Here is a 20,603-nt window from a genome sequence, read left to right as displayed (position 1 = left end):
TGTAGCCGTGCGCCACCGGGCCGGCCCTTCCATGAACATTCTTTTTTTTTTTTCCTTTTTGTCTTTTTTCATGACCAGCAACTGGATCGCAACCCTCGGTGTTGCGCCCGCACCTCGCTCAGCCAGTGAGCTGCTGGTCTGTATGTGGGATCCGAACCCTTGGTGGGAGCGCCGCCGCGTTCCCAAGCGGCGCACTGTAGCCGTGCGCCACCGGGCCGGCCCTTCCATGAACATTCTTTTTTTTTTTTCCTTTTTGTCTTTTTTCATGACCAGCAACTGGATCGCAACCCTCGGTGTTGCGCCCGCACCTCGCTCAGCCAGTGAGCTGCTGGTCTGTATGTGGGATCCGAACCCTTGGTGGGAGCGCCGCCGCGTTCCCAAGCGGCGCACTGTAGCAGTGCGCCACTGGGCCGGCCCTTCCATGAACATTCTTGTACTTGTCTTTCTTTTTTTTTTTTAAAAAAAAAGATGACCGGTAAGGGGATCTTAACCCTTGACTTGGTGTTGTCAGCACCACGCTCAGCCAGTGAGCGAACCGGCCATCCCTATGTGGGATCCGAACCCGTGGCCTTGGTGTTATCAGCACCGCACTCTCCCGAGTGAGCCACCGGCCGGCCCATTAGGTTTTTTTTTTTTTTTTTGTCTTTTTTGTCTTTTTCCGTGTCCGGCAACGGGATTGCAACCCTCGGTGCTGCCCCCGCGCCTCGCTCAGCCAGTGAGCAGAACCGGTCTGTATGTGGGATCCGAACCCTCGGGCGGGAGCGCCGCCGCGCTTCTCAAGCGGCGCACTATCCAGTGCGCCACCGGGCCGGCCCCGTACTTGTCTTTCTGATGCAAATGTACACATTTTCCTTCATTTGTTTTTAAAGGAAGAAAGTAGTTTGGTTGGGAACACCATAAAATAGGTTGGGAAAATAGGTTGGACAAGTTTATCACGAGCAACTACTGTTCTTACAAAGACATGCGCAAGACACAGATCCAGCCAAGAGAAGGTACTTGCAGAAGAGATGTGTCACTGCATGTGAGAATACACAGAAAATAGGGAACAGAAACAGACTGTAATTAAGTACAAAACTGCATACGCCCAGAGTAAAGTTAACTTTTCAAACCTCTGGGCTAAGACTAGACAGTTTAACATGAGGGCTGGATTCCCAGCTCTGGCTCACACTTAGTCTGTGATGTGAAGGCCATGCATGGGGGGAGGGAAAAGGGCTGTAGGTCTGGGGGTCATTTCCATCCACCCCAGACATATTTCTTCCAGAGTGTCTTCTTTTCTCTGCCTCCCACTCTTGAAACTCAGCCTGAAACCTTGGTGAATAGTGAAGTTGGGATGAACTCTGCACTTCCCATCCCCACACATAGATACATGTCTTGGGAGGGAGAGGGGGCCAGGGCATATCACTCAGGAGCAAGTGGCACTTATTAGATGTAAAATGTCACGGTTAATAAATGAAGTTCGAAGTGTGGCCATATTTGGAAGTCACTGAAAGTGACAAGGAGAAGGAACTGAAAGACTGCATCGGGACTTGGGATTAGAAAGGGAATGGGGACAGCTGCAACAATGATGATGGTAATAGTCCCTTAAATTTGTGTCACATAACAGCTTACAAAACGCTTTCCATTCCCTGTCACATCTCTGTGGAGTGGCAGGGCAGGGATTACCCCTGTTCTGCTGACCTGCCCCACACAAGACTGGATAGAAGGCAGGATCACGACCGTAAGCCACATCTCCAGTCCCTCCTCAGGAGCCCTGAAGGTGCAGGGACAAATATGGCAAGACCTGGAAATAAATGGCCAGAGGCTAAAGCAGCTGCAGGAGATTTGTAGGGGCTGGGAAAGTGTGAGGACTCTGAAAATTCTGTCCGCTTCTGAGATTAATCAAGAGCCACCTGGAAGGTGCACCTCCCAGCCTGGAGGTAGGGGGTGACTTCAGCCATGACCCCGCGTGTTTGGGAACTGCGGGATTCGGAAAGTCAAGCTTTCCAGGACGCCCCACCGAGGGTGGGAGCGAAGTGGCGCCACCCCGTCCCGGACGCGCGTCAAGCGCCCTCTGTCACCCCACGCCGCGCTGCCAGGGGCCCCGGGAACAGCGGCCCGCCCAGGTGCGTCGGGGGTTGGGCCAGAGCCCGGAAGGTGCGCCGCTCCGCCCGCGGTCTGCACCCTCGGCCTCCCCCCGCGTGAAAGTGAAAGTGTCGAGGCCCGCGGAGGTCAAAGATTGGGGGGCGGGGCCGACGCCGACCTGGGAGCGGGCGCCGGGCACTCGAGGGGCCATGGATGGCCTCGGCCGCCGCCTTCGAGCCAGCCTGAGACTGAAGCGCAGCCATAGGGGTTAGTGCCAGCCGGGGCGCGCCGAGGCAAGAACGCGGGGACGACGAGCGGACCGCGCGGGGACGAGGAGCCGTGACTGGAAGCTGGCGGGGTGGGGGGCCAGGAGAGGGCGGCGCGGGGGGTGGGGATCCGGTCGAAGTTTGAAGGGGGTTCAGGAGGGCTGCGCGGGGCTCAGGTGCGATGGAGAGCGCAGGTAGAGGACGAAAGGGACAGGTTGGGACGAGGTCAGAGTTCAGCGGAGTGGCCAGGCCTGAGGGGACAGAGGGGAGGTGACCGGCCAAAGGAAACCGTTGTGGGGCCCCAGGGCCACGTGTTCTGACATCCAGGAAGCTTGTGGTGCAACCGCAATGTGCCTGAAGCGCCCAGGCTGCGGCGCCCTCCGGAAGGCACCGCCTCAGCCTCGCGTCTGTCTGCCCACCGCCCCGCCCCACCTCGTTGCTCCGTGACTCGGCTGTGGTCTTTGCCCAGTTCCTGGGAGCTAGCTCCATGCCCCTGCCCCGCAGATAGCCACCGGCCCCCAATACTGGTCTCCCGATGACATTACCACCCCCACCCAGGGGCATATAGGAACCCTGCATTGTGGCCGCGTGCAGAGCTAGGAGGTGTCACGCCTACCCTCAGCCCCCATCAGTGAAATGGAATGGTTCCTCTCATCCACGATTGTGGGGATTCTAGTAGAAATCAATATTAGTTTCCTTTTGTTCTTAGTCGAGCATCGGGCTTTGGAAGGAGGGCAATTAGGAATTCGTTCATTCATTCATTCATTCATTCAACAAACATTTGTTGCTGCTTACCACTAGCCATTCCTATGGCCGAGCAGCCATAGCCCTTAGATACTTTGCCCACCTTCTAAGTGTAAAAGGGAGGGCTGGAAAGGGTCATTCCCAGACAACCACCCTTTCTAACATTGTCAAGAGGCCCAGTGAGCCCCTCTCCTACTGCAAGCCCCAGAGTTCAGAAGACCCAGAGGGTGAGGTCAGTGCTTTCTTCTTTGAACTGCAGTGATCTCTGAGTGAACTGCTGTTTGTCCTGTTCCGTTCCTTCTGCCATCCCCTGCTCCCTTCCCAGCCCTTGCTGTGCTCCCTAAACGCAGGTCTCTAATATCTGGCCATTCCACCTGCACCATGGGGAGAGGGCAGACGCCTGGGACTGTGCAGTGGCTGCAGCAGAATGTAGGGTGGGGCTGGCGTTCTCTCATCTCTGAAGAGCACTGGTCCAGTCTTTCCTGGTCTCCCCAGCCCCTGTGAAGTCTGTGTAAATGGTTGGGGTCTGCTTTCTGAGGCCCAGAGGAGACATTCCAGATGTTCTCACCCACCTCTGCCCCAACACAGAGCTGATGATTGTGTGTGGAGGAGCTTCCTGGACACTGAGGAACTGTAAGAAGAGCAGTCAGTACCTGTTCTGGGGTCTGGCACCTGTCAGGCCAGGAGAGTGTGCCCTCTTGTCCTTCCATACCATCTTATCTTTTACCTTCCTGTGGATTTTCCCCTCCCTTTTCTGCCTTTCTGGCCCCAGGGCTGTGTGTTAGGAGGGCGTGTGTGTATGTAAATCATCCTGGTGTGGAGGAGTGGTGTGGTGGTGGTCCTGGGTTGAGAGTGGCTGAGCTGGAAGAGAGAGGGCCAGCTCTCTAGATTAAGGTTCTAGAAAGTACCATCACCTATGTTCTGGAGAGATTTGGGACTTGAGTCAGGTTGCTGTGGGAGGGGCTTCCTGGTGGAGGAACAAGTGCAACCAGACTCCTGACTTCTCTAGAAAGGGTGGCTCCCTTCTCAACTAACACTTGGGATAATAATTCCTTTCTAGGGCACTGGGGATTAAATGAGATGCCTTATATGAAACATATGAGTTTGATGGATGTTAGTTTTTTCTTATGCTTGTTTCTCTTCTGTTGATTACCCCTTTTGGAAGGGGCAAGAAAGCACTCTTTTGCTAAATTTTTGGGCCTCAGCCACAAAGGCTTAACGTTACTTATTTTTGTCAAGGATTACAAAGTTTTGCTGTTCTCTTGGCTCTCCCTATAATGCAGGAGGAAATGGGCTGAAAATGTGGCCCAAAGGATTTAGGGATAGACATGATTTCCTGAGGTTCTGGAATGATCACTGAGAAGATTCTCCTTCTCAAAGTCCTTTGCAAACCTCTGTGGGATGTGGTGATGTGGAATGTGCCCAGAAGGCAGGAATATGGATGTGGAACTTTCATAATCCCCACTCCCAACAGATCCTGTTAATTTTAAATAGCCTCTGAATTACTCTGTGCCTCAGTTTCCCCATCTGTACCAGGCAGATGCTTGTTCTTCAGACAGGTGGTGAGGATTGTGCAACAAGTCTGTGCAAGTTGGTAGTAAGGCGTGGTTACAGCTCTGAGTGTTCTAGTTCACTCCTCTCACCCATTACATACATCCTCACATACCCATTACATACACACATAATTACATGATTTACTGTGATTGGAGCTCCCTCCAGGAGTTATGGCTGAGCCAGAGTCTTGATTTTTACTGGTCCCACAAATGCCAGGTCTAGAGCTCTTAGGAGCAAGGCAGCCATGTCCCCACCCCAGCACCCCACTCTCTTCCAGAGGGCTACCAATTCCTTGCAGCCATGGAAGACACTGGCACCAAACCCCTTTACCTCTTGCCCCCTTGAGCGAGCTTCCTAACAAAAATCCTTCCCTCTTACTCGTTGTAGGGCTTCTGTGAGAATCCTAGGTGATTTCTTGCTATTCTTTCCCTTTTCCCCAGTCTCCAGACACAGCAGTGAGCTAGCAGCTTTGCTTGTAGCTTTGCAGAACTGTTGAACTGGCCTAACAGGGAGAAAGGCTGAGCAGTAGTCAGAGTGGGGTGGAGATCAGCCCGATGCTTTCCACTACTTTTGAATGACCCTCAGGCTGCTAATGCAACCAACCCCCCACCCTAGGCTGGGGACAATCTCCTGAGTCAGTGCTTCCTATTTGAGAAGAGGGATTCTTCTGGAGCCCTGGAACTCCCAGTAACAGAACTCTCTACCTTGGGCCACCGAGTGTTGTAAGGGGTGAGAGAGTCACCACTGTAGGCATAGCTGAAATATCAGGAACTCTCAGCTCAGAAATGGACTTTGCTCTCTAATTCACCATCAGGAGAGAAGGCTTTGGGGTCTCTATTGATTTCCAAGACTCCCTCTCTTGCTAGAAGAATTAATCCATTTAGATAATTATTGGGCCAAGTCTGCTTATCTTAATCAGGGAAGGGCGGTGGCATCCTGGCTACAGGGAGTGTTTGATAATGTGCTCTTGGTTTGATAATGTGCTCTTGCCTGAAGTACTCCTGGAAGTTCTGCAACACAGAAGGTGGCCTTGCAGGATTTTTTGGCTGCTGTTGACCAAGTGGAGAAGTGAAAGGTCAGAAATCAAAGTTATGGGGATATAAGATCCCTGTCCTGAGACCAGTGACATTCCAGGGCCCACAGTCCGATGCTTTCCACTGACTGCTGTTCCAAGGTTGTAAATAAACTCATGGTACAATCCACAGCCCATGATTCAATGCTCTTCACCCAGTAGCACCTGGGCCTTGGAGGTGTTTGCTCATGACCTTTTCTCTCACCACACCCTGGGGCTCTTGGGAGGAGCTGAGATCTGAGCTGCAGTGCCAGGATGCTTCCTCCCTCAGTGCTGACCTTCTGCTGCCTGCCTTCCTGGTCCCGTCACATCCTTCTTGCTCAACCCCAGGGTGCACAGGATGGAAACTGCTCTCCCCTGTTTAGAAGGCAGCACGTGGCTCGGCTTCCTAGAGTTGTGGCTGAAGACTGAAGCAGCAGCCCGTTTCTCGGGCTTTCTGTAGCCAGTCTGTGTTGGGGGAAAGGAGAGTGCTCCATGCTGCGAAGTCTCAGGCAGATGGAAGGACGAGTGGTAGGCCGGGCACTCAGGCTCCTCCGAAACCGGCTGCCTCGACTCCAAGCAGGTCAGGACTGGACTTCCCACTTCCTTTTTTTTTAGGGTGACCCTCCTAGACTGGACTGTTTCTTCCTTGAAATGCTCCTTCCTCCTCTTTATATTTCCTCCTCCACGTGGTTCCCCATGTGACAGGGCCAGGAGGTTTCCCCTGCTGGAATTTAGAGCCCTCTATGGGGGCTGGTGTAGCCACAGTCACATGCCCCTTGGGCTTGTTCTGATATATTTAGTATGATTTTGTTCTCAGGGCATACAGTTCCAGGACTGCCCTGGGAAACCTATAGGTAGGCAGAGTCTCTGTGGTAGCCTGGGATGTAGGGGCTCCATGTGGCTTCTCTGGTACATTTCTTTGGTTTCCACATCGGTGGTTTCTTTCCTCCTGTTGGCTCCCCATGGTTTCAAGTCTCCCACAGCAGGTGCAGAAACTGCCCAGTTGGCTGTGATCCTGTTCCGTGACTGGTGGTGCTGGTCAGGCTGTAGGTATCTCAGCATTGGCAAGGTGGCCTTGGGGTGTCGAAGTTGCCCTGATTCTTACAGACTCCAGTCGGGAATGGATTGATGAGATACTGAATGGGTCCTGGTGTGTTGGTTTCAGGATCTCCCCAGGACAATCCAGAGGATGCTGTAAAGGAACCAGAAAGGGCCCAGGAGCACTCTCTGCCCAACTTTGCTGGGGGGCAGCACTTCTTTGAATACCTTCTCGTGGTTTCTCTTAAAAAAAAGCGTTCAGGGGATGATTATGAGCCCATGATCACCTACCAGTTTCCCAAGGTAAGGACTGAGGGAGGGAGAAGGGGAGGACAGAGGACAGATTGGGGTGTTTGAAAAGGAGTGGTTGGAGGTTCCATCTCCTTCCCACCCTGCCGGGGCTTGAGTCAAGATCCGCCCTGAGCTTTGCACTCTCTGCTCTCCATTTCCTTCTCAGCCAGTCCTGGTTTTCTCTTATAACCCACACAATCTAGGTCTGACTTCTTTGTGAGGGACTAGCTGACCTGGGCAGAGACACTAGGCTAGTTCTTTTGCCCTGTTGGGGCCTCCTAGTTCTTCCAAATTCCATCTTCAGTCACCCTTCTCTGTAGAGAAGCTCACCTGCCAGACCTCCTAGAAGGAATCCCCTCCCTAGGACGTGTGGGAAGGAAAGGATAGGGCAAGCTCAGAGCTGGTGAACAGGCACAGCACTCTGCCTGGCCTGAGCATCAGACTCGCTCTTGTCTGATCGTGCACTGGGTGAAGTCTGATGTGGTGTCTCATTGACGTTGTCTTCCCAGGATCCTGGGCCATCTCAGGGCCTTTCTGTATTCACGTGGCCCTAACCCCCTTCCTGACTGTAGATTTCTCAAGATACTGAAGTCCAACCCAAGTTCACATCGACTTGGCTTAGGGAGAACAGGAAGGATCAGCTTTGAGGTTGTCCCAGCCAGACCCAGAATGCACACTGTGCAGAGTCTGCACAGCAAAGGCACCCTTTGGCCCCCGTGCCAGTGAAGCCTGCCAGCCCTCAAGCCCTCTTCTCCCACCCCTGCTCTCACCTTCACTACCCACTTGTTTCTTTTCCTTTTCCTCACAGCGAGAGAACCTACTCCGGGGCCAGCAGGAGGAGGAGGAGCGGCTGCTCAAAGCCATCCCCTTGTTCTGCTTCCCAGATGGCAATGAGTGGGCACTACTCACTGAAGATTCCAGGTAATTGTTCAGCCCTGGGACAGAAGTATGGAGTTAGGGGAGAAGGGACAAGTATGAGCCGTGCGGCTCCTGTGGCTCCCTTACCTGGTGTGTATGCCGAATTCTCACCAGGGAGTGGAGTTGATTCATTTATAAACATCTTGCCTGAGGTCCTTCAAGGCCAAGAATCTTAGCCATTGGTTTGACCCGTCATCTCTGTCCAAAGAAGGGCAAGATTCTCCCACGTGTCCTAGGAGCAATAGTCACTGTTTTTGACTCCGACACTGGCAGAAGCTGGACTCGGCAGAAAGCCCTTGGCCTCTAAGAAGGCAATATAGCAAAGGCCTGGACAACTAGAGCCCTGGGATGTGACTGCCGGAGTTTGGATTTTGGCTTCACCACTTATGAGTAGAGTGACCTTGGATGGAAAACACCCTCTCAGAGCCTCAGTTCCTTCATATTTAAAGTGGGGATAATAATTGAACCTAACTTAAAAGGTTGTTTTGAGAATTAAATAAGATGGTGCATTTAGGGCTTTCCACCAGTGAGCACTTAATAAATTACTGGTGTTATTACTACTGTGATTAAACAGTACCTCCCCTTTGCCCTCCTCTCCACCCCTCTGGCACTGAGCTTCCTGTTTTAGAATCTCGTGAGCAAAGCAAACCAAGCCTTGTCTGCTCTTTCTCAGGGAGACCTTCTCCTTCGTTCTGACCAATGTGGATGGGAGCAGAAAGATTGGATACTGCAGGCGCCTCCTGGTCTGTGCAGCTCACAGCTGTCCCCTCCTCTCTGCAGCATGCTCAGCTCCACAGCTGGGCTTGCTGAAGCCTCAGCTGCAAAATCCCAGGCTCCCTGGCAGTGGTGGTTGTAGAGTGAGCACAGCCCAGCACCTGCTGCCATGTTAGTGCCCCCTCTGCAATCCCACAAGAATGAGGGTCTAATGCCCCCCCTCACATGACTGAGGGACCTTTGCTGGACATGCTCTGGCTTGTGCTCTCCCCGGCTTTCAACAGCTCCCCTCTTTGTGAGAGCCTCCATCTGACTTCTCTTCCTGCTTTCTCTATCCAGGCCTGCTTGCATTGGCCTCTGGAGCTGAGAGCAGAGGCTGGCATTGGGACAATGCAGTTCAATCTCAGGTCTCGGGAGGATTCTCCAAGTCACCTTTACAGTGCTTCCCTTTCTACCCATTCCCTTGTCATCACTAAGACACGCTGCTTCCTCTCTTTGCTGAGCCCCAGAACATGTTCGCTATGAAGGTGTTGGTGCTTGCCTTTGAGTCCACCCAGACCCTCAAGGCCATCTTCTTTTGACCTTGGTGGCTGCTCTGATCTGCCTGCTCCCCATCCCATGAATGGGACCTCTGCATAGCCAGGTCTTTGTCCGTCTGGCCCACCACACACCATAAACCAATCTCCCCGCCTCCAAGTCCCCAGCCTTATCCCCTATCAACCCCAGTTTGGAGAAGCCCTTGAGGAGGCAGCAGCACTGAAGGAGCCTCTCTGTCTCTCCCCAGCCCGCCGGCCCGGGCCCTCACCTTCCCAAAGTGTACTGCATCATCAGCTGCATCGGCTGCTTTGGCTTGTTCTCCAAGGTAGGGTGGGGTAAGATTCCTGTTGGGCCAGTTCAGTCGGGCTCTGCCTGGCTGACCGCCCTACCTGTGCAACCTGAGCCTAGTGGAGCTCCTCCCCCACAGCCAGGTCAGCATCAAGGCACACTTGAGAAGACTGAGGCAGAGAGGGGCTTGGGCTTGACTAGATTTTAGGGAAAAGTGGAAATTGAATCTAGGGGACTGCAGAGAGAACCATTCCCACTCTAGTCAAGTGAGAAAGCAGTTGAAGCAGGACAAGGGGAAGTGCCTCAGAAGTCTCCTGCCCTGAGTTTCAATTTTTTCACCTGTCACATGGGTGTAATGATCCCTCACCTTCCTGTCTCCCAGGATGGTGTGAGGCTCAAATGAGGTGAGAACCTGAACAAATAGGAAGGCAGTTGTTACACAGTAGGGTCTGAGACTCCCTCTGACTCCTTAGAGGGGAGAAGCTGTGGTCCCCAGGACTTTGGCTGGAGCTGATCTGAGTGCTTGTCCACATAAGTCAGAGGAATCTCTCAGAATGGATGGGCATGTCTTGGTGGCCAGAAAGGGCTTCATTGTGCTTTGCCCCTGCAGGACCCTTGGAGGAGGAGGAGAGGAAACTGTCAGCATTCTTTTGGGGGACTGTTCATCTGGGCAGTGTTCTGAGGGATGGAGGTAGTCCCTGACCCTAGGGGGTCTCCAGTGGAAGATGGAGGACAGAGTGGCATCTCCAAGGCTTAGGCTTCTAGGCTCCCACTCCAACCAGTACAAATGAACATGGTACCATCATGGACAATGAGTTTACTCTGGGTTGACTTCCTGGGGATGGTAGTTTTATGTTGGTATTAGGAGAAGGGAGGAATATGGGATGGTAGACAGAATGAAAAGAAGACTAGGAAAAAGCAAGCCTTGTGTAGGAGATAAACAGCAGATTATTTAGTATGGAACCAGTCTCTGCCAGGGAGGGAGAGAGAAAAATTTGGCAGAGGGGCCTAGAAGATACACGAGGATTAGCTGGACCAGTGTGAGAGCCTTACGATGCTCAGGGGCACATGGGTTTCTGCCAACCACTCAGTAGCATCCCTTTGAGCTGTGCCTCCCATAGTCCTTTTCCCTGCAGATCCTGGATGAAGTGGAAAAGAGGCATCAGATCTCCATGGCTGTCATCTACCCATTCATGCAGGGCCTCCGAGAGGCAGCCTTCCCTGCTCCTGGGAAGACGGTCACCCTCAAGAGCTTCATCCCTGACTCAGGCACAGAGGTGGGTTAGCAAAGTGGGCAAGGCCGTCCCTGGCTGGAGAAGGGGGGCTTCTGTGTCACCTCTCACCACTGTTCATCCATTCACCAGGTTAAAGTACAGAGACACTGAGTCAGGCTGGGACTGGAGTTTGGTTAGAATTATTATTGGCAGAACTGAAAAGCAAATCCAAATTTTCTTATTCTTCTAACCTGATATGCACAAGCATCTAGTTAATGTTCAAGCCAGCACGACTTTTATTTGTAATAAATAAACCATGTCAGTTGAGGCTTCTGGTGCTAGAAAGGACTTTACCCCCAGTCCCCAAAAAGCCACTTGTCCCCACAGCCCACGCTGTTCCCATGTCTGTCCTATATTTCTACTTTATGGCCCCCATCTGTCTATTTCTTATCATCCATTCCCACCCCTGAGTCCCTACCCATGCCATGTGAGAATGCTATTGTTTTAAGCCACTAAACAGACTGAGGCAGCAAGTAGAATATTGTTCTACGAATTCCAGTCCTAGGGCCGGCCCGTGTCTCACTTGGGAGAGTGTGGTGCTGATAACACCAAGGCCACGGGTTTGGATCCTAAGGCCATAGGGATGGCCGGTTCACTCACTTGGAAGACATGCTGACAACACCATGTCAAGGGTTAAGATCCCCTTACTGGTCATCTTTTAAAACAACAAAAAAAAAAGAATTCCAGTCCTGACCCTGGAACTTGGGATAGTTTGTGTGCCCCTCTGAACCTTGGCTTCCCCACATAAAAATAAGGGGGAAGGGGCTCATATTTTCCATTTTCTTAAAAAATAATTACCGAATGCTTGCTACATGCCAAGCTCTACACTATTTTCTGGATATACAGTGGTGAATAAAGTAAATGTGATCCCTGACCTCATAGGGCTAAAAGTTTAGTGGGGAAGACAGACACTAAATAAGTAAATACACCAATAAATATACAATCACAAATCGTATAATTGTTTGAAAGAAAAAACCAGGGTGCTGCATGAGAAGAAGATGGGGAAGTATTAGGTGGCCAAGAAGGGCCTCTGAGACCTGAACGAGGATAAGAATGAAGGGAGAAAAGCAACGCAGGAGAGGGCCCAGCCTGGGAAGGGCTGCAGGCAGGAGACAGGGATATGCTCAAGGGACGGGGGAATTGATGGCAAAGCACAGTGGTGGTGGTGAGGGGTGCTGTGCTTGAGGAGGCCAGCAAGGGAGGTGGGACCTCTTGGGCCCTGCTGGAAATGACACCAGTGCCATCCTCAGAGCAGAGGAAAGCCATCAATGAGGTTTTAGCAAGGGAGAGAGAGAGATGATCAGATTTACTCCTGTGGGGAAAATGGAGTATAGGCTAGTACAAGCCCAGCATTCTGGAGTCTGCATGATTGAGCAGTGTGGTGACATCCTCTCTCCCTCTGGTTTCCCCAGTTCATCTCACTGACACGACCCTTGGACTCCCACCTAGAACACGTGGATTTTAGTTCTCTGTTGCACTGTCTCCGTTTTGAACAGATTCTTCAGATCTTTGCTTCTGCAGTGCTGGAAAGAAAAATCATCTTCCTGGCAGAAGGTCTCAGGTGGGCCCGGCCACTGAACAGCTCACCTGCACACCTGGGTTCAAGGGAACAGAACAGAGGGTCTCAAAGGAAACCAGGCTGTAGGACTCATGTGCCCACCCTCCTGCTTCCTGTTCCTTGACCTGCACTTTAAGCCTAGAGAAACAGCTGTTGCAACTCCCCTGCCCTTGTCTCCGCCTCCAAACTTGATTGCTGCCTGGGCCTGAGGAAGTTTCCTGATTTAGCTTAGAGAAGGGCATGACGCGTTCCTGGGACAGCTCAGGCAGGACTAGTTAGGTGGATGCAGACATTATTCTTCCCTTGCTAGGCTGAAGAAGGGAAAGAGGGTGGAGAATAGGATAGGAAGGCATATAATGGTATGGAGGTTATCCCTTTATTCACTTATTCAAAAAACATTTATTGTGTGTCAACTCTTTGCCAGATGCCAAGCATCAGGAAGACACAGACAAACAAGACATGGTCTTTGACCTTATGGGGATGCAGAATTATGCAATGGTTGAAAGCATAGGTATTGAAATCAGCAAAAGGGAGTACAAATCTTGTTCTTCCACCTTTAGCTTATGAGGTTCCCCTTAGGTTAGTTTCTTAACTTTTTGAAGTCATGATCTCCTTATCTGTCAAATGGAAATGATTGTACCTACCTTATAAGGTTGCAGTGAGGATTAAATGAAATAATGCACATTAGGAACCTAGCACACTGCCAGGTACATATTGGCAAGAGCTAGCTGCTATTCTTAATAAGTTCACAATTGAGAATATCCTTGGCTATAGTAAGAGCCGGGTACTGTTATGTCTTTGTCTCTGCCTCTGAGGGGCTTCAAGTCTGTGAAAGACACGGGGAGACATGTGACAGAATGTAGAAGAAAAAAAACAACAGTAGGGGGTTAACCTTCTATTCATATCTGGGGAGAACCAATGATACTGTGCTGAGAATCCTGGTTCTATCTTTTAGGGAAGAAGAAAAAAAAGGATGTAAGGGACTCAACAGAGGTCAGAGGGTCAGGGTTTCAGAAAAAAGGAAGCTTGGACAGGGTGTGGTGTCTCTGTGTTGAAAATTCTGTAAAAATCAGTGATAACTGAAAAGGATTTGTAGGCTAATCCTTGAGGGGAGTGGCATAATCTTTCACTTTGGGAATAGCTCTTTCACTCCCAGACCTGTATAAAATCACGATATTCCTGTTGTGGCCAGAACTAGGGTTCTGGCCTTTCTCCCTCAGATCAGTGTTTGGGACGTGAAGACTGGCAGGATTTACCTCTGAGGTGCTAACTTTTTCCAGGGAAATCCCACCACTCCCCACTTCCTTTCCACACTGAGTTTTTCAGATCCCTGAAGCTCAGACAGGGAGGGGACTTCCAGTCAACCTAAGCCTTGGCTAGAGTCTCAGAGAGGCAATCTTCCTAACTCAGGAAGTGCTAGCTTGATACCAAGAATTGAGATAAGGTTTCTGCATCTGTGCTTTTAATGGCCTTGGCACTGGGGCAATTTGGCTGGAGGAATGAAACTCCATGAAAGCTCGTGGAGAAAAGAGAAGACAGAGGATGGGGTTTTGCGTGTGTGTGCGTGCGTGCATGCGTGTGTGTGCGTGCATGCGTGTGTGTGTGCGTGCATGCATGCGTGTGTGTGTGTGTGTGTGGTGGGGTGGGGTGAGGGTGGTAGCTGAGTTGTGACTTGGGCAATAATGACACGAGGAATGCTTCATTGGAAAGACCAGAGGAGCCACCACTGTGGGACTTTCCGTGTAGGAATTGCTAGGCAGAGTTTCCTGGAAACTAGGAATTTCCCAAGCAAACTCAGGCACCAGCCTTGTAACTTTCAGTAACTTTGAGTGGCCAGAGGAAGCCATGTGACATAAAGGCTGGGGATGAGGGTAGAGACGTAAGGAAGAAAAAAGGCTTTGCCTCTCCACTGAGCCCCCACTCTTTACATGTTTGTCTTTTCACTACACTGTGGGTTCTTTAAAAGCAGAGTCAGGGTCTTATTCTTCATGGAATCCACAGCCTTAGCACAATTGTGAGCACAATTACCTGTTTGAACACATCTCTCCCCTCTTTCAAGCCACTTTTATAAGAAAGATCAAATAGAGGCTCCACCCTCGATGAGTAGGCCCTCTTCCCCACCCCTCCCAACAAAGAGTAGTCGCAAGCTCTGGGACCCACATGACTCCCAGACTTGCTCTTTTGCAGTAGCTGCTGTCAGTGGAGGGCTGTGTAGGGTGGCAGTGCAGGGGCCCCTCTGACTCGTTCTCTGTGCTCTGTCCCAGCACCCTGTCTCAGTGCATCCATGCTGCTGCCGCGTTGCTCTACCCCTTCAGCTGGGCACACACCTACATCCCTGTTGTCCCTGAAAGCCTTCTGGCCACCGTCTGCTGTCCGACCCCTTTCATGGTTGGAGTACAAATGCGCCTTCTGCAGGAGGTTATGGACAGCCCCATGGAAGAGGTATGATGTAGCAAGAAGAGGGCAGGATTGGGAGCCAGGCAGACCTGGATTCGGATCCCAGCTCTGCTACTAACAGCTCTGTGATTTGGGGCAAGTTACCTTACCTCTTTAAGCCTGAGCTTCCTCATCTGTAAAATGGGGTTAAGTGTTCAATTCCTGGGGATTCTGAAGCAAATAAGCTGCATAAAGCTCCTAGCCCAGTGCTTAACACATAGTTGATGCTCAGTAAGTGTTGGTTCCTCTCTCCTCAATGATTTCCCTTTGGGCTAAAGGGGCAGCCCATAGCTCATTCAGGGGTTACCAAACTGCTTTGCCAGCCACCCCTAATGAGCAGTCTCTGGGGTGTCCCACCTCTCAACCAAATGGATGATCACAGCTAGTCTATACAACACACACCCCACTGGAATTCATTCAGATTCCTTGGAAGTGAGCTAACAGCCCTCCTCCAAACATGAGTCTTGAAAATGCAGATTTTTGCAGCAAGAGACACCTTTCTCAGTAGCTCAGAGCTCAGGTGGCTAATGAGGATATAGGTCCAAATCCCCTTTGATTTTGTTAGCTGCTTCTTGGCAGTGCCCCAGACATACCAGAGGGCTTATGTTGTGAAAATGGGCATTAACTGCATAAATCTGTCCACAGTGGTAGAAAAATAACTCAAAACATGAGCTCTGCTTTGAGTTGTCAGTAGGAACTTTCAAAGGATAGCATGTTACTATTTCTTAAGCCTGAAGAGCTACTTGAGAATGTCTGGCTCTGTGACAGAAAGGGCTACCAAGGGAAGAGAAGTCTAGAAGTAAGCTAATTAAGGAGGCACAGAGCCAGCCCTAGTGGGAAGATTTTCCCATTCTACATAAGAGATAACTTATGAGACAGTTGAGGCCCAGAGAACTCAACTGACTTATCCGAGGCCACACAGGCAACAGTGGAACCAAGCACAGATAAAAATAGTCCTTCTTTCAGAAAGTATTGCTGAGGAGTAAAGAAGCAGGCTTGTTTCCCTTCTTGGCTCCCTCGGCTCTCCCACCCTTCTCCAGGACTGCTGAGTACACATGCCCTTTGAACCAGCCTTGTGACTAACTGGGACAGAATATTAGCCCTGTGTTCAGCAATTAAATTTAAAATGTCCCAACTCCAGAAGTTATGAAACTTCCTGACTGCAGCTCCAGCTCCTCAGAAACTGTGGCTCCTCCCTGCAATGGCCAGGCAGGAAGACACCCAAAAGTCAGCCAGACTCCAGCATCTGCTATCCAAGAGCCTTTTGCCTATTTTATTCCTTAGCAGCTTCTCTGTGAAATGGGTAGGGTGGCCAAAGTAGATGGGTGGGGATCCCCTGCGTCCCCACATTTCTCTGGAAGGGATTATCCACAGACAGTAATTTGCCCAAATACTGGAAAGAATTTTGGGAACAACCTGTAAACTTCATTTACACTTTCCTTCCAGCTCCCCAAATGAATAGCCTTCCCTGCATGAAGGCATCTGAGCATTTCTATACAAGTAGTTTCAAGCCTGGACTAGTTCAACTTTTCTCCCCTGATGATGGATAATTACAGTGCCTGCTCTATTTTTTTGGCATACTTTCCAGTCCCTCTCTTTTCATGTATTTGGAAGAAGGGAGCATGGAGGGATAATTGTCATGACCCTATTGTCAAGAGCGAGGGTCACGAACTGAAACAAGGGGCCTAGCAGGCATTTAAATGACCAACACAGGATTTAGGGGATTATGGTAAACTGGTGAGCACATGCCCTGCCTAAAGGGGGCAGCTGCTACTCAGTTCCATCTGAATGTTGCCCTTCAGAAATGCAGACCAGTGTTAGGGCTCCTGACTTTGCAGGAGAAGCCAAAAATCCAAATTTAATGTGAAATATTCCAATTTAAATATTGAAACTAATCCCATTATTTAGAAGTACTCTGAGAATCAAAGAAACAGATCTGCTGGTTGGAATCAGCTAGGAGGAAGCCTATTGTAATCTCTGCTCTAGACTGAAGGCCCCTGAGGCAGTGATGGATCAGGTACTAGAACCCAGGCCCTCCAACTTCCAACCCTGTGCTTGGCTCATCTGCAGCCTGTAGGCACATGGACTTCTTGCTTCTTCTCTTTCCCTCTCCCTGTTGACCCTGGGCTCATTTCCTTCCCTCACTGAGTTTCCTGCTGGAAGGCCCAAAGTTGCAAGCATTAAAAAGATCAAAAGATCCTAGAGCTGACCAGAGGGCAGGGAGTTGACAGGGAATTGTAGGGAAAGAAATGGAATCCCAATGACAGCACAGTCTAGACTTGGAAACTCACTGGTTCTGTTATTGGTCAGCAGTATGACCTCAGGCAACTTCTTTGGGTCTTTTTCCTCACCTGCAAAATGAAGATAGTATCTGCTTCACGGGAGTCTTGCAAGGATAAGTGAGACAAAATGCATGTGTGCCCCATACTACTAAATGCTCCATATATAGAAGCAGTTACTATGATCAATTTTTTATTAAAGGAGCGTCTGGCTATGATTTCCCCATACTATACTCCCTTTCTACCATAGCTCTTTTCTCTACCCCCTTCCTAAACACACACACACACACACACACACACACACACACACACAGGCACGCACGCACACACATACACACACACACACAGGCACGCACGCACGCACGCACACGCGCTTTCCCCAGGAAGGGAACTGAATTTTCCAGAGGGGGAATGGTGAGGAAAAAGAATGCCAGACAGAAAATGAGAACTGAAGATGTTGACTTTATTGCTACCTGGGCTGAAAGGTACAGCCACAGGTAGAGATGGACACAGTAAGTCCTCTGAGGTCTGTGAAGAAAGCGGAAGAGATAAAGCCATTTTGTGTTTATTTCAGGTCCTGTTGGTGAATCTTTGTGAAGGAACCTTCTTAATGTCAGTAAGTGTCTGGGTTCAGATCCCCTGCAGGCCCACCACCAACTCAACCTCTCTAGTCTCATGTTCCACTTATTTCAACAAACATTAAATACTTTTGTTGAAAAGACCTCCCCTCTCTCAAAGAGCCCACAGACATAGACACAGATGGCTTCACTACAAGGCAGTATTAGTGCCTTTCGAGCGAGGGATATAAACTAAGTACCACAGGGATCGAGAGGATAACTCACTGATGTTGAGAGTCAAACTGGAGGCCAAGAAAAAGCTTCTGTTGTTTCTCCCCCATGTGGCCAATCATTTTGGGTTGTAAATATCATGCCGTCTTCATGCTCTTCCACCAACCCCTTTAACTCCACACCTCCTCCATGACTGCTCAACCTCTGAGCTGACTCTGTCCTCTCCTAGGTTGGTGACGAAAAAGACATCCTACCACCGAAGCTTCAGGATGACCTCTTAGACTCTCTTAGTCAGGGGACCAATGAGTTAAAGAGTAAGTCCTAGGCCCCTTTTATTTTGGGTTTCTCCAGGGAGCTTGAGGGCCTGATTCCCAACCATTCCGTTCCAGAACTAAAATGAACTCATACAACAGTCCTAGGCTAGCCCCAGAGGCCTAGATCCTAGGGCAAGAATGAATATGGAATTTTATTCTTCCTAAGCAATGGCAGAGAGCCCATATCCAGGCTGTCATTTCAATTGGTCATTCAGTAGTTATGAATTATGAATTATTTCACCACTTTCCTCAGGAGCTTTCAGCCTGCAATGAAAGCCATACTTGGAGGTGAGTTTGGGTAATTTCATCATTCTGCTCTGAGACAGCCTTTATATGTCTCCTGCAGCTTCAGAACAAATCAATGAACATGTTTCAGGCCCTTTCGTGCAGTTCTTTGTCAAGACTGTGGGCCACTATGCTTCCTATATCAAGTGGGATGCCAATGGGCAAGGCCACTTTCAAGAACGGTCCTTTTGTAAGGCTCTGACCTCCAAGACCAACCGCCGATTTGTGAAGAAGTTTGTGAAGACACAGCTCTTCTCCCTTTTTATCCAAGAAGCTGAGAAGAGCAAGAATCCTCCTGCAGGTACACAGCAACAGCTCCCATCATTGTAAGCCCACAGAGGGTCACCTCTAGGATGAAGAGGATGGGAAGAAAAAGTGTCTCTCTGGAAGACCACAAAATAGCTGTAATTTTATTAGTGGGGTTGAAAGGAAGTAACCTTGAGATCTAAGAAAATGCCTCATGGGCTGAAATTTTGCAGAAGTTGGTCTGTTCATCAGCCAGCAGGACTGGGCCCTTTCCTTTCTGCTTTAGTCTGGATCTAATTCCTGCTTAATTACCCTCTGTGAGCCCCTTCTTGGGCCAAATTGAATACCTGGATCTCTGGAGGCTTGTGAGGGCATGGGATTCCCAGCAGGATGGTGGGACGTGGGGGGTGGGGGACAGACATGCTATTTCTGATCCTTACTCCTAAGCTCATCATAGTCTGCCTGACCAGATTAGAAACCTCTAACACCTGTATCTAAACCCACAGGCTATTTCCAGCAGAAAATACTTGAATATGAGGGACAGAAGAAACAGAAGAAACCAAGGGAAAAGACTGTGAAATAAAAGCTGTGGTGAACAGGAGTGACTAGACCTACAGGCCAGTTCTGGACTTTGGCCCTTGCTAGTGTGGCAGGATCAGCGAAGCTCTCAGTCCCCAGAATCCACAGCCTCTCTCCGGAGTCCTGGTGAACCAGGTCTTGCTTCAAACTGGTGTCTGAGTTCAGGATCCCTGGTAACAGCTTTCTCAGGACTTTGGAGGGCTCTAACTCCATGCTCACAGAACTGTGTTCTAAGCTGTGTCAGAGGTGACACAGAGTGGGAAACAGTAGTACAAGTGTTGTAGATGCTTGGTTAGAAGTTGCTGCAACTGCCCTCTTTCAGGAACTACTATTATAAAGTCCTCAACAGAAAATGCAGTGGGGGCCCTAAGGCTTAGCCCCTCCACACAAAAAAAGGTCTGTGGACACATGAGGATGAGAATAAAAATGAAAATCTCATTGTTTACTTGTGTCTTTGGCTTTCAATATGGAAGGAGAACCAGGAAAATGAGGCAAAAAATGTGAGAATAAATTGGACTAGAAGTGGAGGATTGGACTTGATCATGGTGGCCCTGCACCGGGAGCTGTTTGGAATGGAGAATCACAGGGGTCAGCAGCTCCACTCCAACAGGAAGGGTAAGAGATACTGGTAGTAGCAGTGACAGCACTGGACACAGGGCAGCAGAGTCCCTGGTTCTAGTCAGGTGTGCTTTTCAGAATCCTGAGTGGAAAAGCTGCTACATAAGAGAAGCACCTGTGGTCTAGGGTAACTTGAGGGTAGGAATTCCAGTCAACAGAAGCCAGTGAAGAATACTACATGGCTTCCACAAATAGGCCTGTTTGCCCATCATTTCCAGTTTGGACTAGTCCTTTACCTTCATTCTTAGACATCCTACCCCTAACTGGTTGTTATTTTGAGAAGCCCAGTTCAATTCTTTAGCTAAAGGTGTAGGGAGCCCTGCATTGATATTTTCTCCTTTGAGAAAAGAAAATTATAATCTTAAGAGTCCAAAGGAGTTTAAGGGTGACCTAGTCCCTCCTCCCTCTATACCTCTGATAGCTTCTATTGAAACAGAGCAAGAGATGGGAAACGTTTTTAGAAGCATCTTAGCTTTTCAAAAATTCCACTTCTTTATATGTATGTAAGTGTGGCCCTCAGAGGTCCCTGAACTCTATGCAAAGAACACAAATATTTTTGGAGGGTGGAATGGGGGTACGGGCTACCAAATTGAAGTTAATCCCAATGTAATTTGATTTTGGGAGTGCAGATTTTTTGTGCACTCCAGGTGGCAGATGTTCCACTGTCACAAACCATACCCAAGCATGTTGCCACTCTTCACAGCTTCTAAAAATCACTGTATCTTTTTAGGTAGTTTATGGCAGTGGTTCCTAAACCTAGT

At 49.8% G+C, this 20,603-nt stretch overlaps 2 protein-coding genes across 3 annotated transcripts in view; one reads left to right on the top strand and one right to left on the bottom strand.

The window, feature by feature from the left end:
- The first annotated feature begins 2,082 nt into the window (after positions 1-2,082).
- Positions 2,083-19,669, top strand: DENND2D (DENN/MADD domain containing 2D). 2 transcript variants are annotated; one of them, XM_008571852.1, is made up of 12 exons: positions 2,083-2,328; positions 6,845-7,020; positions 7,817-7,929; positions 8,600-8,669; positions 9,425-9,502; positions 10,602-10,742; positions 12,152-12,300; positions 14,562-14,739; positions 17,587-17,628; positions 18,030-18,114; positions 18,461-18,700; positions 19,152-19,669. In XM_008571852.1, exons 1-12 carry the CDS (start codon positions 2,271-2,273, stop codon positions 19,226-19,228), a joined length of 1,407 nt encoding a protein of 468 aa, XP_008570074.1. In that variant the 5' UTR covers positions 2,083-2,270; the 3' UTR covers positions 19,229-19,669. The 2 variants fall into 2 exon arrangements, with proteins under 2 accessions (XP_008570074.1, XP_008570068.1); XM_008571846.1 differs by lacking the exon at positions 2,083-2,328 and adding an exon at positions 5,996-6,259.
- Positions 12,243-20,603, bottom strand: part of CEPT1 (choline/ethanolamine phosphotransferase 1) — a 47,665-nt gene continuing 39,304 nt past the window's right edge. The window contains exon 9 of the mRNA XM_008571869.1: positions 12,243-12,334. Within this exon, the coding sequence (XP_008570091.1) occupies positions 12,323-12,334 (12 nt within the window). The 3' untranslated portion in view covers positions 12,243-12,322. The remainder of the gene's footprint in view (positions 12,335-20,603) is intronic.

This window comes from Galeopterus variegatus, unplaced genomic scaffold (genome assembly GCF_000696425.1).
Source record: "Galeopterus variegatus unplaced genomic scaffold, G_variegatus-3.0.2 Scaffold45, whole genome shotgun sequence".
Taxonomy (NCBI): domain Eukaryota; kingdom Metazoa; phylum Chordata; class Mammalia; order Dermoptera; family Cynocephalidae; genus Galeopterus; species Galeopterus variegatus.
Note: the sequence above shows the minus strand (reverse complement) of the source record. Positions and strands in the feature narration are given on the sequence as shown.

Excerpts from the sequence above, each read along its gene's own strand:
- DENND2D (XM_008571846.1), top strand. The coding sequence starts at position 6,172 with ATGCTGCGAAGTCTCAGGCAGATGGAAGGACGAGTGGTAGGCCGGGCA. Across the intron at positions 7,021-7,816 it reads TCACCTACCAGTTTCCCAAG|CGAGAGAACCTACTCCGGGG; the intron begins GTAAGGACTGAG and ends TTTTCCTCACAG. Across the intron at positions 9,503-10,601 it reads GCTTTGGCTTGTTCTCCAAG|ATCCTGGATGAAGTGGAAAA; the intron begins GTAGGGTGGGGT and ends TTTTCCCTGCAG.